General features: G+C 35.1%; 1 protein-coding gene across 1 annotated transcript in view; it reads right to left on the bottom strand.

Annotated features, from left to right (window-relative positions):
• The window catches only part of DACH2 (dachshund family transcription factor 2), a 551,788-nt gene that overhangs the window by 54,944 nt on the left and 481,460 nt on the right, over positions 1–15,384 (bottom strand). Inside the window, exon 8 of the mRNA XM_062183058.1 lies at positions 13,279–13,362. Within this exon, the coding sequence (XP_062039042.1) occupies positions 13,279–13,362 (84 nt within the window). The remainder of the gene's footprint in view (positions 1–13,278; positions 13,363–15,384) is intronic.

The raw sequence follows: 15,384 nt of genomic DNA, 5'->3' as shown, positions 1-15,384 counted from the left end.
TTCAGTAGTTCTCAATTTCCAGATCTTTCTCAGAACAGTAAAAATTAGTTTTTCATATACTTTCCCACTATGTGTCTTTCTGAATTTGTATCTTTTGTAACAGTTACAACAAATAAATTTGAGAATATAGGTGCCTACCATCACGTGGGCACAGAAGGACTCCATTAGTCACATCAAGGTTAGTGAATCAACCCAAGAGGTAAATTCTACGTGCAAGCGCACTGATGTAAAAATACTGGATTCTCACTTCATGTAACCTAATCCAGTTATGCTGTTAGTAAATTGTGGGATTTCTTTACTTAGAACTTGGGTGCAGCAAAGATTTACTAGGTACATATATATCACCTAAATGTGATATATATTATTTCTGTACAATGGCTTCTCATCTTCATTCAAAAAACATTGCTTTCTGATTCAAAAAATTTTAAAAACCATTCTCTGAAATTTATTAGTCCCTCACTCTGCTATTCATTCTCTCCTACCTATGCCTTTCAAATTTTGTAAAGTAGCCCACACATGCTGTTTCCACTTTAAGATAATATAGTCAAATAACTGGATTTTCAATTTGGCTAATCCTGCATATAAACCATGTAATAACTATACAAATTAATATCATAGAAAGTATCTTTTTTCTTATTTGAGCTCACATTTTAATTCATTACAATCTCAGTGTCGCCTTTAGTATTTAGCTCTCTGAGAAATAGACAAACACATACACACATATTCACATCATGGTTCATTTGTTGCTTTAAAAACATGCTTAGTTTTAAAAAAACAGATGGGTTGGTGTTGTGGCACAGTGGGTTAAGCTACCACTTGCAACTACAGTATCTCATATAGGATTGCTGGTTCCAAACCCAGCTGCTTAGCTTCTTATTCAGCTTCCTGCGAATGTGCTTGGGAAAGCAGTAGAAGATAGCCCAAGTATGTGGGTCCCTAACACCCATGTGGAAAACCCAGATGGAGTCCCCAGCTCCTGGCTCCAGCCTAGCCCAGCCCTAGCTGTTATAGTCATCTAAGGAGTGAACAAGTGGATGGAAGACCTCTGTCTCTGTTGTCTCTGTTTCTCTCTCCCTCTCTCTCTCTCTCTCTCTCTCTCTCTCTCTCTCTCTCTCCCTGTCTCTCCTTCTCAGTCATCCTTTTAAATAAACAAATACACTATAGTTAGTTCCATGTGCTATATGTATTTTTCTGTGTTTGTGTTTGAAGCTGATGGCTTAACAAAAAATATTTGAGAACTATTACAAATCTGCATATCAGGATGCAAATAAGTTTTTAAAAGGGGAATTCTGTCACTTTGATCAAAACAGGTCAGATAGATGAGAAATGTTGGTGTCGTTAGGTTTTGTACTCAGCAAAACTAAGCCAGGAAAAAAGAAGTTTCTAAAATACATAAGCCACTAGATGGATTTTCCCAGTTCTGGGATTGTCAAATGATTCCCAGAAGTGGTCCTTGTTGTAGCCACATCCTTATAAGCATCAGCAGATTCTGTTCTAACAAGAATTTCAGGTATATTTAACAGAAATTCAGATAAAGCTAGTGTCTTTGAAAATATCTTATCACTTCCATATGTAATGCCAAACTATTAATATTGAAGTCTTTATTTTGGCATGATCTTAAGATATGAAAGGAGTGATTGAATTTTCATCAGACTAGATGATCATTATAGAAATACCAAGGCACATATTTATATGGAAAGAAAATTGAAGACACACATAAAATTATGTCTTGAATAATTTCCCTTAAAAATAACATGATAAAAGTCTACCTCACAGATCATGATGGATCCAAAATAATAATAGGCTAAACACTGCAGGCATTATGAAATTATATATTGTGCATATCTTGCTTTCTTAGCCCATTGCATGTACCTTTTTTACTCCATTATGACATTTTTCAGTTTAATTGTTAGAACATTTAAGGAGAATTAATTCTAATATCGCATTTGCCTATTTATATTTCAGATGTTATATACCTGTTTTTCTTTCACCACTATAAAATAATTTTCTTTTGTCTAAGTAGTACTTCAAATTTTAGAATATAATTTTCCACTAATAAAATCTGTTCAACTAAAATTAAGGTAGAAAAACATTCTTTAAAGATTTATTTATTTACCTGAAAGCCAGAGTGACAGAGAAAGGGAAGGAGGGAAGGCAGGAGGGAGGGAGTGAGTGAGAGCAAGAATCTTCCATCCATTGGTTATCTCCCCAAATGGCCCACAACAGCCAAGGCTGATCCAAGCCAAATCCAAGAGCCCAAATCTCCATCCAAATCTCCTATATGGGTAACAGGAGCTCAAGCACTTGGGAAATCCTCTGCTGCTTTCCTAGGCACATTAGCAGGGAGCTGGATCAGAAGCAGAGCAGCCAGGATGTGAACTGGCACTCAGATACGGGATGCCAGAGTTGCAGGTCGCAGTTTATCCCACTGAGTCAAAACAGCAAACCCTATTTTTATTTTTTAATTTCTTTTTTATTTTAAAGGCAGAGAGAGAGAGAGAGAGAGATCTCCTATCTGCTGGTTCACTTCCCAAATGCCTGCAACAGCAAAAGCTGAGCCCAGCAGCAGCCAGAAACTACATACTGATCTCATACATAGGTGGTAGGAACCCAACTACATGAGCCATCATTTGTTGCCTTTCCAGGCACATTAGCAGGGAACTCAATCAGAAGTGGAAGAGCCAGGACTTGAACCAACACTCTGATATGGGATGTGGGTGTTCTAAACTCATGGCATATATATCTGCCTTTCAAATAAATAAATATTGTAAAAAGCAATTAAAGTTTGGCACTATATAAAATTATTATACAGAATGTCTTTGAGGGAGTTATCTAAGGAATGCGAATATAGGAATAATAACATACAAAAAACTAAAATTACTCTGCTCACAAATGACATGATCTTATATTCAGAAAATCCTAAAGTCTCTACAAAAATGCTGCTAGATTCAATAAATAAATTCAGTAATGTTACATGATGCAAAATCAACATGGAAAAATTAGTTGTAAGTCATCAAAAGGGATATTAAAATATTACATCTAAAGGAAATAGAATATTTTGGGATATATTTAATCAAGGTGGTGAAAAACCTGTACAGTGAAAACCATAAAACATTGATGAAAGAAATTTAAGTAGACACAGATAAATGGAAAGACATACCATGTTAATAGATTGGAAGATTTAATACTGTTAAAAGGTCCTTAGTATAGAAGGTGATCCAGAGATTCAATTAAATCTCTATCAACATTGTCATGACAATTTTGACAGAAAGAAAAAATAATCCTAAAATTCATATGGAACTACAGATGAATGCAAATAACAAAATTTACTTGTATATGTGATATATATGATTCTATGATCTATGTATATATGATCTTTAGCAAGGATTCCGAGAATAACAATGGGGAAAACAATAGTTTCATCAATAAATTATATTAGCAAAACTGGAAATCCACATGCGAAAAAAGAAACTGATCCTTATCTTAAACTATATTCAAAAATAGACTCAAGACTTAAAACATATGACCAGAAAATAAATTCCTCCAAGAAAACATAAAAGTTTAATGACATTAATCTTGGCAATAATTTCCTAGAAATGACACAAAAAGCACAGGAACAAAAGCAAAAATAGCCAGATTGTACTATATAAGACTAAAAAGTTTCTATAAAGCAATCGACCAACAAAGAGAGAACGAGAGAAAATGAGAGAAAATATTTGGAAGTATGATAAAGTGTTAATTTCTAAAACTCCTACAACTCAATAACAAAGAAAAAAAATCAAAAGACTTGACAGAAATTTTCCCAAAGAAGATATACAAATGGCTAACAGGTACATGAAAATATCTTCAACATCACTATTCACTAGGGGAATGCAAAATTCCATAGTGAGATACCATCCACACCTGTAAGAATATGCACACTGTTGGTGGGAATGTAAAATGGTGTCATTGCTGTGGAAAACAGTATGATGGTTTCTCAAAATATTAAATATGCAATTACTATATGTTCCAGTAATTCCACTTCTAGGCATATACCCTAAAGAATTGAAAACAGGGACTTGAACTGGTATTTGTACACCAATGTTCATATTATTCACAACATCCAAGGTAGGAGGACAACCTAATGTCCATAAATGGATGAATGAACAAAGCAATGTTGTATCTGCATACAATGGAATGTTATTCAGGCTTCAGAAAAGGAAATCCTGCCATAGATATCAACATGTATAATTCTGAAGCACATTATTTTATTTTTTTATCTTTTTTTTTTTTTAATTTTTGACAGGCAGAGTGGACAGTGAGAGAGAGACAGAGAGAAAGGTCTTCCTTTTGCCGTTGGTTCACCCTCCAATGGCCGCCGCGGTAGCGCGCTGCGGCCAGCGCACCGCGCTGTTCCAATGGCAGGAGCCAGGTGCTTCTCCTGGTCTCCCATGGGGTGCAGGGCCCAAGCACTTGGGCCATCCTCCACTGCACTCCCTGGCCACAGCAGAGAGCTGGCCTGGAAGAGGGGCAACCGGGACAGGATCGGTGCCCCGACCGGGACTAGAACCCGGTGTGCCGGCACCGCAAGGCGGAGGATTAGCCTAGTGAGCCTTGGCGCCGGCCCTTTTTTATCTTTTATTTAATGAATATAAATTTCCAAAGTACAGCTTATGGATTACAATGGCTTCCCCCCCCCCTTAACTTCCCTCCCACCCGCAACCCTCCCCTTTCCCACTCGCTCTCCCCTTCCATTCACATCAAGATTCATTTTAAATTTTCTTTATATACAGAAAATCAGTTTAGTATATATGAAGATTTCAACAGTTTGCCCTCACATAGCAACACAAAGTGAAAAAATACTGTTGGAGTACTAGTTATAGCATTAAATAACAGTGTACAGCACATTAATGACAGAGATCCTGCATGATATTTTTTTTAAATATTGATTAATTTTCTATGTAATTTCCAATTTAACACCAAGGGTTTTTTTTCTTTATTTTCAATTATCTTTATATACAGGAGATCAATTCAGTATATACTAAGTAAAGATTTCATCAGTTTGTACCCACACAGAAACATAAAGTGTAAAAATACTGTTTCAGTACTAGCTATATCATTACTTCACATTGGACAACCCATTAAGGACAGATCCCACATGGGACTTGGTATACAGTGACTCTTGATATTGATTTAACAATTTAACACTCTTGTTTATGGCGTCAGTAATCTCCCTAGGCTCTAGTCATGAGTTGCCGAGGCTATGGAAGCCTTTAGGGTTCGCTGACTTCGATCTTATTCCGACAGGGTCATAGTCAAAGTGGAAGTTCTCTCCTCCCTTCAGAGAAAGGTACCTCCTACCTTGATGGCCCCGTTCTTTCCACTGGGATCACACTCGCTGAGATCCTCATTTAGGTCTTCTTCTTCTTCTTCTTCTTCTTCTTCTTCTTCTTCTTCTTCTTCTTCTTCTTCTTCTTCTTCTTCTTCTTCTTCTTCTTCTTCTTCTTCTTCTTCCTCTTCTTCTTCTTCTTTTTTCCAGAGTGTCTTGGCTTTCCATACCTAAAATACTCTCATAGGCTCTTCAGCCACATCCGAATGCCTTAAGGGCTGATTCTGAGGCCAGAGTGCTATTTAGGACATCTGCCATTCTATGAGTCTGCTGTGTATCCCCCTTCCCATGTTGGATCCTTCTCTCCCTTTTTGGTTTTATCAGTTAGTATTAGCAGACATTAGTCTTGTTTGTGTGATCCCTTTGACACTTAGAACTATCAGTGTGATCAATTGTGAACTGAAATTGATCACCTGGACTAGTGAGATGCCATTGGTACATGCCACCTTGATGGGATTGTATTGGAATCCCCTGGCATGTTTCTAACTCCACCATTTGGGACAAGTCCAATTGAGCATGTCTCCAATTGTACATCTCCTCCCCCTCTTTTTCTCATTCTTATATTTAACTGGGATCACTTTTCAGTTAAGATTTAAACACCTAAGAATAATTGTGAAGCACATTATTTTAAATGAAAGAAGCCAATTACAAAAGGATAAATACTGCATGATTTCACTTACATGAAGTATCTAAAATATCAGGCTCAGAGAAAAATGATTATAGAAGAGCAGTTACCAGGAACTGTGGGGAGAGGTAAATTTGGGAAGTTGCTCTCCAACTGCTATAAAAATCTCCATTCTGAAAGATGAATATGTATTTGAAATTTGCTGTACAGTACTGTGTATATAATTAACAATACTCTATTGTGCACTTAAATTTGTGCAATTTCATATTAATGTTTTCTTACACAATAATAATTTAATTTACTTAAAAACAATATAATATATCATGTGAATGTAATAAAGGACAAAAACATAGGATCATCTCAAAAGATGTAGAAAAATATTGTGGTAAAATATAATATGCTATCATGGAAAAATAAGCTAGGAGTAGATGAGAATATCCCCATAGTTGATAAAGGATATTCATGAAAAATTCACTGATAACATCATATTTAATGGTGAAGACTGAAAATTTTGTATGGTGATGAGATTTTCGCTGAGGATGCCAATTCAATCAATGGGATATGCTTTCAACATATGGTGCTCGGACAATTGGACATCTTTATGCAAAACAGTCACTTTGGTCCTCTACTTAATATCAAGCAAAAATTAACTTAGAAGAGATCATAGATATGATCTGTAAGTGGTAGAACTGTTAATAATCTTAGATCAAAGAATAGGAGCATATTTTCAAGGAGTGAAATTGGCAAATGATTCTTCAGTATAGCACCAAAAGTATATAAGGCAAAATAAAAGAGTAGATGAATTCATCTTTATTTGTTTTAACTGAAACACAAAACTTGTACAAATTTATGTGGTACCATGTTGTTTTTGTAAATATATATATTGTACAATGTTCAAATCAGTGTAAGCATATGTGTTTCCTCAAACATTTATCATTTGTTTGTGGTGAAATCATTTAAATCCCCTCTTTTAGCTTCTTTGAAACATACAGTATATAATCATCTATTGTAACCCTACTGTGTATCAAAACACCAGAAAATCTTTCTCCTAACTGTAAATTAGCACCCATTAATCAGCCTTTCCCCATTCTGTCCTCAACTCAGCTTCTGGTAACCATTATTCTACTCTCAACCTCTATGAGATGGGCATTTATAGATTCCACACACAAATAAGATCATGTGTGTTTATCATTCTGTGCCTGCCTTATTTTACTTAACATAATGACCTCCAGCTCTATCCATGTACTCTCAGGTTTATTCATAATAGCCAAGAAATTGAAATAATTAAGTGTTCATTAACTGATGAATGGCTATAGAAAATATAGTGTGTGTATATATATATATATATATATATATATATAAATGAATAATATTTACCCATATAAAGGATGGAATCCTATCATTTGTGACAACATGTGTGAATAAATTGATCTTAATCAAGCTTTTTGTTCATCAAAGGATATGTGAAAAACATGAAAAAGGAACCCATAGAGCAGGATGAAATCACATGAATGATAAGGGTCTTCTATCCAGAATATCAAGAACATTGACTAATTAAAAGACAAGCATTCAATTTAAAAATGGACAAAGGATTTCAATAGATATTTGTTCAAAAGTTAATGGTAATGAGCAAGTGAAAATATGGTCAAAAGCATTATACATTGGGGAATGTAAGTCAAAACTACAATGATATCATAATTCACAAACACACACATACACACACTTGTGTAGCTATAATCAAAACATCAGTCAATAATAAATGTAGGACAAGATGGGGAAAAATTAGAACATTTCTATATTGCTGGTGGGAATGTAAATGTTTTAGCAACTTTTTGGAAAATACTGTGGTAATACAAATGGTTAAACACAGAGTTACCATATGAGCCACTAATTCTACTCCTGGGTATTTACACAAGAGCAATGAAAACCTAAGTTGACAGAATAATTAGGCATATGTGTTCATAGCAGAATTATTTATAACAGCCAAACAGTGGTAAATCTCAAATTTTCACTAACTGATGAATGGATTAACAAAATGTGGTGTAACTATCCAATGGAATAATATTCGGCTTTAAAGGGAACAAAATACTGGTTCATGTTATTACATAGATCAACCTTGAAAGCATTATACAAGCGTGAAAGGAAGTAGATACAAAATGGCATGCATCATATGATTTCCTTTACATGAAATATCCAAAATAGGCAAATTTATAAGAACAAATAACAGATTAGTGCTTTCCAGGAACAGGAGACAGGGAAGGGGCAGTGACTGGTAATGAGTACAGAGTTTCTTTTGTGGGGTTATGAAATTGTTGTGAAATTAGATAGTAATATCTGTGCAACCTTGAGAATACACTATGAGACACTAAATCATACATTTTAACTTGGTGAATTTTATTATGCTTGTATATATGGTATATCTGATGTTTTTAAAAAGTGAAGTTAGGGGGAACTTGGCTTCCAAAAAAGATGCAATAGCTATACATTTCCCATTTCTCTCTCTAAATCCAACTAAAATCCTTGAGCATTATATAGAAAACCAAAATAAGAAGACTCTGAAAGCATATAGGAAACAGGTAGGCCATCTAGGAAAATATAAACATGAGGAACAACACAGTAGTGAATCCCCTGGGTTTTTTTCCTCACGTACCCCAAAATGTATACTGGAATCTAAGTCAATACTTAGCAGCAATGAGGTCACCGCTCCGAAGCACAGCATCAATACAGACTACATGGGGTCTGCCACTCTGTCATTCATTACTCTTCACCAGAGGAGTTGCCACAAAGGGGATACTGGAAAGTGAGGGCATTCGCCACTGCTTAGGGAGCAATGAAGCCATATGCCCGCCACCCCCCATACAAGATGAGGCCACATGGGAAACACATGTCCCTTTCCAGAGAGAGATCAACAGAATGGAGAACATTAAACACTAATGTGGAGCCACACCAGCCCTGGATGTCAATGGAAGCAGAATGGAGAATCTGGACTCCCACTCACATCTGGGAGAAACAAGGCAGGACCCCTCTCCTTGTCCCACCAGAGCTGTGTCAGAAAGGTCCTGAGAAAATGCAAGATTTAAGCAAGACCCAAAGTCTGATGATACTGGAAATGTCAGGATTCAATATAAAATAAATTGTCAAATCAGAAATTCAGGAATATTTCAGTTTGAATGATAAAAGACCACAGTCACCAAAACCAAGTTTCAGCAGATGTTTGAATTATCTGAAAAGGATTTTAAAGTATAAATTATAAAAATGGTTCAAGAAGCAATTAAAAAGATGCACAAAACAAATGAAAGAACAGAACATCTCAGCAAAGACATAGAAAATCACAGTAAAAAAGAAGATCAAGAACAAGCAAATTGAAGTTTTAGAACTGAAAATTACCAAAAGTAAAGTACAAAACCTCAATAGATGAGATTAACAACAGGCTAGGGAGAGCAGAGAAATGAGTCAGTGAATTTAAAAAAGTAAAAATAGAAATTAATCTGAACAATATAGTTTGTCAGCCACATCCTAGATTTGCCTAGTTTTTTTTTCGATCTTTTTGGATTTATTTATGTTTTTGAAAGGGAGAGAGGGAGAGGGGGAGACAGGAAGAGAGGAAGAGAGAGAGAGAGAGAGAGAGAGAGAGACATTGAGAGAGATTGTCCATTCACTCATTCACTCCCCAAATGGCTGCAATGGGCCAGGCCAAAGCCAGGAGACCGAAACTCCATTCCAGTCTCCCACTGGGTGGCAGGATCTCAAGTACTTGGGCCATCCTCTGCTGCCTTCCCAGGTGCATTAGCAGGCAGCTGCATTAGAAGTGGAACAGCCAGGACTTGAACCAGCACTCATATGGGATGCTGATGTTGCAGGCAGGGGCTTAATCTGTTGAGCCACAATGCCACCCACAAAAATAATTAATTTTAATGTAAACAAAAAAATAAAGAGTAAAAGAGTCCCATAAACATATAACATATGGGACTATTACACAAGATACAACACTTGCATCATCAGAACCCCAGAAGGAGAAAGGAAAGAGACGAAGGCTGAAAAAGTAAACAAAGAAAAAAACTAACGTAAAACTTGTTCCTGTTTGCACAATCAGAAATATATTGCTTTTATTCTAGTTGAGAGGTGTACTTTAGATTCTTATGGCCAAAGAGTTTTTAAAATATTAGCTATTCACACTCTGGCCTCAGAATCAACCCTTAAGGCATTCGGATTTGGCTAAAAAGCCATGAGAGTTTCGCAGGCATGGAAAGCCAAGACACTGTGGCAAAAAAATAAAAAAAACAAAACAAAACAAAAAACCTAAATGAAAGATTTCTGTGAGTGAGATCCCAGCGGAAAGAAACTTCCACTTCGACTATGGCCTTGTTTAAATAAGATCGGAGTTGGCGAACTCAAAAGGCCTCCATAGCCTTGTCAGCTCATGACAAGAGCCTCAGGTGATTACTGACGTCATAAATAAGAGTGTCAATTGTTAAATCAACAACAAGAGTCACTGTGCACCTACTGCCCATGTTGGATCTCTGTCCTTAATATGTTGTACTATGTGAATTAACGGTAAAACTACTACTCAAACAGAACTCTATACCTTGTTTGTGTGGATGCAGTCTGTTGAAATCTTTAATTAGTATATATTAAGTTGATCTTCTGTATATAAAGATAATTGAAAATGAATCTTGATGAAGAATGGGATGGGAGAGGGAGTGGGAGATGGGATGGTTGTGGTGGGAGGGAGGTTATGGGGGGAAACGCTGCTATAATCCAAAAGTTGTACTATGGAAAGTTATATTTATTAAATAAAAGTTGAAAAAAATAATAAAATATAATCTTCCATTTAAAAAATATTAGCTGTTCAACTGCAACTTGTGGATTTATTTAAGATGTAATATATCCATGGTCCCAAGTCTTATACTGGATGATAAATTGATTATTCCACTGTTTCTAAAGCAGCCCAGATTTGCTCATTAGGGTGTTTTGAATATCTTACACATGGAAAATTTTCAAAAATATTTGTCTTAAATGCAAAATATCAAAAAGCCCATTTTCATGCTCTTTGGAGGACCAGTGGCTGCCAAGAGAAGAGGGTTTTCCTTTGTGTTTTTACAACCAGACAGGTAAACTATTGCAACCACACAGGTAAACTAGAGTCGCAACTTCTCTATGAACTAATTGGAAAAGGCCATATAACATTACGACACAATGTCATACCATAACATACAAAATATTTGGCCAATTTATTGGACAGTGTCTATGTTAAAATGAAATCAAAGGCTTGACTTGACTACCAGTCAATTTAGTCAAATACATGATCTAAAATTAAAATAGAAATTTTGGTAAATCACTTTGGGCACAGTATAAATTGACATCACTTCCAGGAAATTCCAGACCACATAGTCTTTTACATGATTGCATATTAAAATTCAATTTTAATATTATTTGAGCATTTGAGACATGTATTGCACTATCACCCAATTTTACAAGTTGCATTAAGGGGCAGGCTACCTAAAGCATACTCTAACAGTATTTCTTCATTTTCTGAAAATTTCTTCATAATAGCAAAGCTGTCATTTTATAATTTCCAGAGCTATAAATCATTTTAAAAATCATGATGATATTACCAAAAACAGATGTGAAAACATATGTTTGCCACAGTTGTATAAACTGCTTACTTGTCATCTTTAATAAATGTTGAGACTTCTACTTTAACTTATTCCTCTTTAATAACTAAAATGTATTTGAAGAAAATATACTTTGTCTTATTATCACAAATAGAATTGGTAGAACTTGACATAGAAGATCTCATTTAAAAGAAAACTTTCCACTGTAACTGGGGTGCAGTTAAATATGCCATTCCTGTTTATTAATTTCCTCATCAGGTGGTGTGACCAACCTATTTGATGGAAATCAATAAAACTGTGCCATTCCTCAGCAAGAGATTCAGAAATGTTGGTATCTACCACTGTGTATTTTATGAAAATCAGTGACTGTACATCTGTACTGGTGCTCCAGTTGATATTTCATGAGATACAAGAGTGTCTACTTTAGCACTGCAGCACACAAGCAAGTTCTAAATGCCATTTTGACTTAGGGGGTTTTCAGTTTCAATGGAATCATATGTATCATGTACAGCTGGAGATTTTCCTAGAAAAGCTACTTGGCTATTACGCTGTCCTTCAAACTGTCATGATTTGGTGAGAAAGAAGTCTCAGGAACAAATTGTTGCTGGGTTGCAAATGAACTTTCATCTTTAAGTAGAATTTCATTACCTGTATAATAGTTGGGGTTGTTTAATATCTTAAAGCTAACCTCTTCCATTCTTAACAACTACTCTGAAATCAGTAATTTGCATCTTGGAATGCTAGACAGTATAGACTTGCAATGTCTGGCTAAGAAGAAAACTAAACAGGCGGCAAGGAAACCAACCATGGATCAACAAGATGAAAATCACACATTATTCCAAATTTCCACTAAAATGCTCATCTAGGTAATTATTAAGCAAGTTCAATACAAATAAGAAAGAAAATAATTCTCCATTAACTCTTCAGCTCATGGAGTCCTTTTCTGACGACCTCATAAATTAAATGGAAGCTACTGTCTAACTGATGGTGACAGCAGTGATGCATAGTCTATGGTTATGTATTTTCCTTTTCTTTTACCTTTTCAGGCTTCTACGCAAAGCTGTACCTAGCTTTCATATCAGAGTAGCAACTCTTACTCTCTCTACTTTCTGTAGACAGATAATCTAAGACAAAAAGATATATTGTGCAGAAGTGATATATGCGTGTTAGCTGATCAAAAGCCAGGTTTAGGTCACATCTAACAGTATTCCAGGTAAATACTGTATAAAATAACTTGCAAAATTTTCATTTGAAATGTCCAATATTAGCATCTATTTTTAAAATAGTTTTTGAGGATTGAGGGAAGCAGCTCTCCCCCATGAGAGTAATTTCATTTTTTTCAAATGTAATCATAAAATAATATTTTAATAGTTAATTACATACATATATAACACAAAGACAGATGTCTCTGCATAGGCAAAATGAAAGAGTTTAGGGTGAAATATTTCAAACCACAAGTACAGACACAGTCCATATTGATATGTGATGCACAACACCAAATGAGCAAGCTTAAGGTAAACATCATTATTTTTCTTACTAAAAGAATTTATTCAAAGCCTCTATAAATTTTTTTGTGACAAAGCAAAATGTGGATCCAATAAACAACACTGGGATGCTACTTAAGTTAGTATCCGATCCTTCTATGCACATCAAATAAGCAAAAATTTTACCTTTATTATCCCTTTGAAATTTTTTGATAGTTGGTCCATTATCCTGATCAACGATAAGCTCCTCTCTATTGCTGGGCACCATAACTATAAATAAGAGATGTAACCAAGTATTTTCTTATTTTAAAACATACAAGAGGAAGGCAAAAACAGTATCACATGAAACATCTCATATTCTCCAAACACAATTAATAGGAATTTTATATGCTTCCACTTATAAAACAGTAGAAAGATGTTTGTCAATCTGATGACCATATAAAGATAAACGACTTAATCATGAACATTTTAAAGTATAACTGATATTAATACATACATTTGGCAACGTGTTTTCCTTGAAGTATTTTAAATGTTTCCTCTTTATAAACTATTATTTACCTTCATAAATAATTAATAATATATTTCCCAAAATGATTTTTTTAAATTAATACTTCATAGATTATGAATTTAAAATTATTATGCATTCAATTCATTTTTTGGAAGTTTTTGCAAATATATATAGCAAAATTAATAGATGAAATATAACTTTGTGGTAATTTTTATCAATCTTCAAAATATTTGCAATTAAAGAGAAAAAATTAATTTTCAGAGTTTATAATTTCATTCTCATGAATAATATTTATTGAAACATTGTATATACCCCTTAAATAAATGTATGATTACTTTAAAGCCAAAGACTAACAAATCTTTTTACAAATAATACACAATTACTATCATACTTGGACAACTATGAAATGTGCACATACTGCCTAATTACTGCCAGTAAAATTAGAAATATACTATATTATCAAGATTTTTTTTCTATGATGTTAGATTTCTTAGAGAATATTTGATTTTACTTCTAGGGTAAGCTATCCCTTCTCTTTTGCTTTATCACTGAGTATACTTCCCTACATGTTTGGTTTTTATTCATCACTCAATAAATTATTCTCTCCATATGTCCCTTTCCCTTCTCTCTGACTCTCTATTTCTTTTGATCAATACAAAGACTATCACACCATGAGAATGTGTGTTTGGGCCAGCGTTGTGGCACAGCAGGTTAAGCCCTTGCCTACGACGCCAGTATCCCATTTCCAAAGGCTGCTTTGAGTTCCAGCTGCTCTGTTTCTGATCCAGTTCCCTGTTAATGTTCCTAGGAAGGCAACAGAAGATGGCCCAAGTACTTGTACCCCTACCAGCCACATGACAGACCCGGATGACGTTTCTGGCTCCTGGCTTCAGCTTGGCCCAGCCCTGATCATCGCAGCCATTTGCAGAATGAAACATCAGATGGAAGATCTCTTTGTCTCTCCCTCTAACTCTGTCTTTCAAATTAATAAAATAAATCTTAAAAAAGAAAATTTTAATTTGTTTTAATGACCACCGAAAAATAGCATCTTGTCTTGCTCAGACTCCCTTGAGTGAGCTATACACTGGTTGTGACAACTAGGTAATCTAAGTCCCTAAAACAATAGAGCTAAGAGACCTCTATGATCTGTTCCAAGAATTAAACTTAATTCCTCAGGGCTATTAGCATCCTTAGCTACACATCAGAATGCTCTGAGCAAATACTGAAATGCAAAACAAAACTCTGTTACTCAGGCTTTAATCTAGACCAAGTGAAATAAACTCGGAATGTGTGGCCTTCCCATCTGTAGTTGTAAAAACTCCACAGGTGATTTTCATTGGAAGCCATACTTGAGAGTCATTGAGCTCATTATGAACCAAAAGAGCCAAAAGAGTGCATAATATTGACAGGCCAAGCAAGACTTAGATGAAGGGAACAGAGAATCTTCATCATCCTTCCCTGGCACAAATCCAGAACTTGACACCTTTCCTAATCCCCTAAATTCTTTTCCTTTCTCTACCCCAACACATATTTTGGAAAGGCTGGAAGTAATCACTATTATGACACATAAAATTTAGAATTCACATTAAAGAATGCTCTAATAATAAGACTAAAATAAGAGAAAAATAATTTTCCCAAAAGAAAATGGATACATAGTAAATTGGATTGTGTACATATAGATTTTACCTAGCTCAATTTATACACAGTTATTAAATACTAACTCAGAATTTGTTACAGCCAAATACCCCTGCTAACTTCTGTATGCCTGAGTAGGATCAAACAAC

Source organism: Lepus europaeus, chromosome X, assembly GCF_033115175.1.
Source record: "Lepus europaeus isolate LE1 chromosome X, mLepTim1.pri, whole genome shotgun sequence".
Taxonomy (NCBI): domain Eukaryota; kingdom Metazoa; phylum Chordata; class Mammalia; order Lagomorpha; family Leporidae; genus Lepus; species Lepus europaeus.
This window is presented reverse-complemented; position numbering and strand designations above follow the sequence as displayed.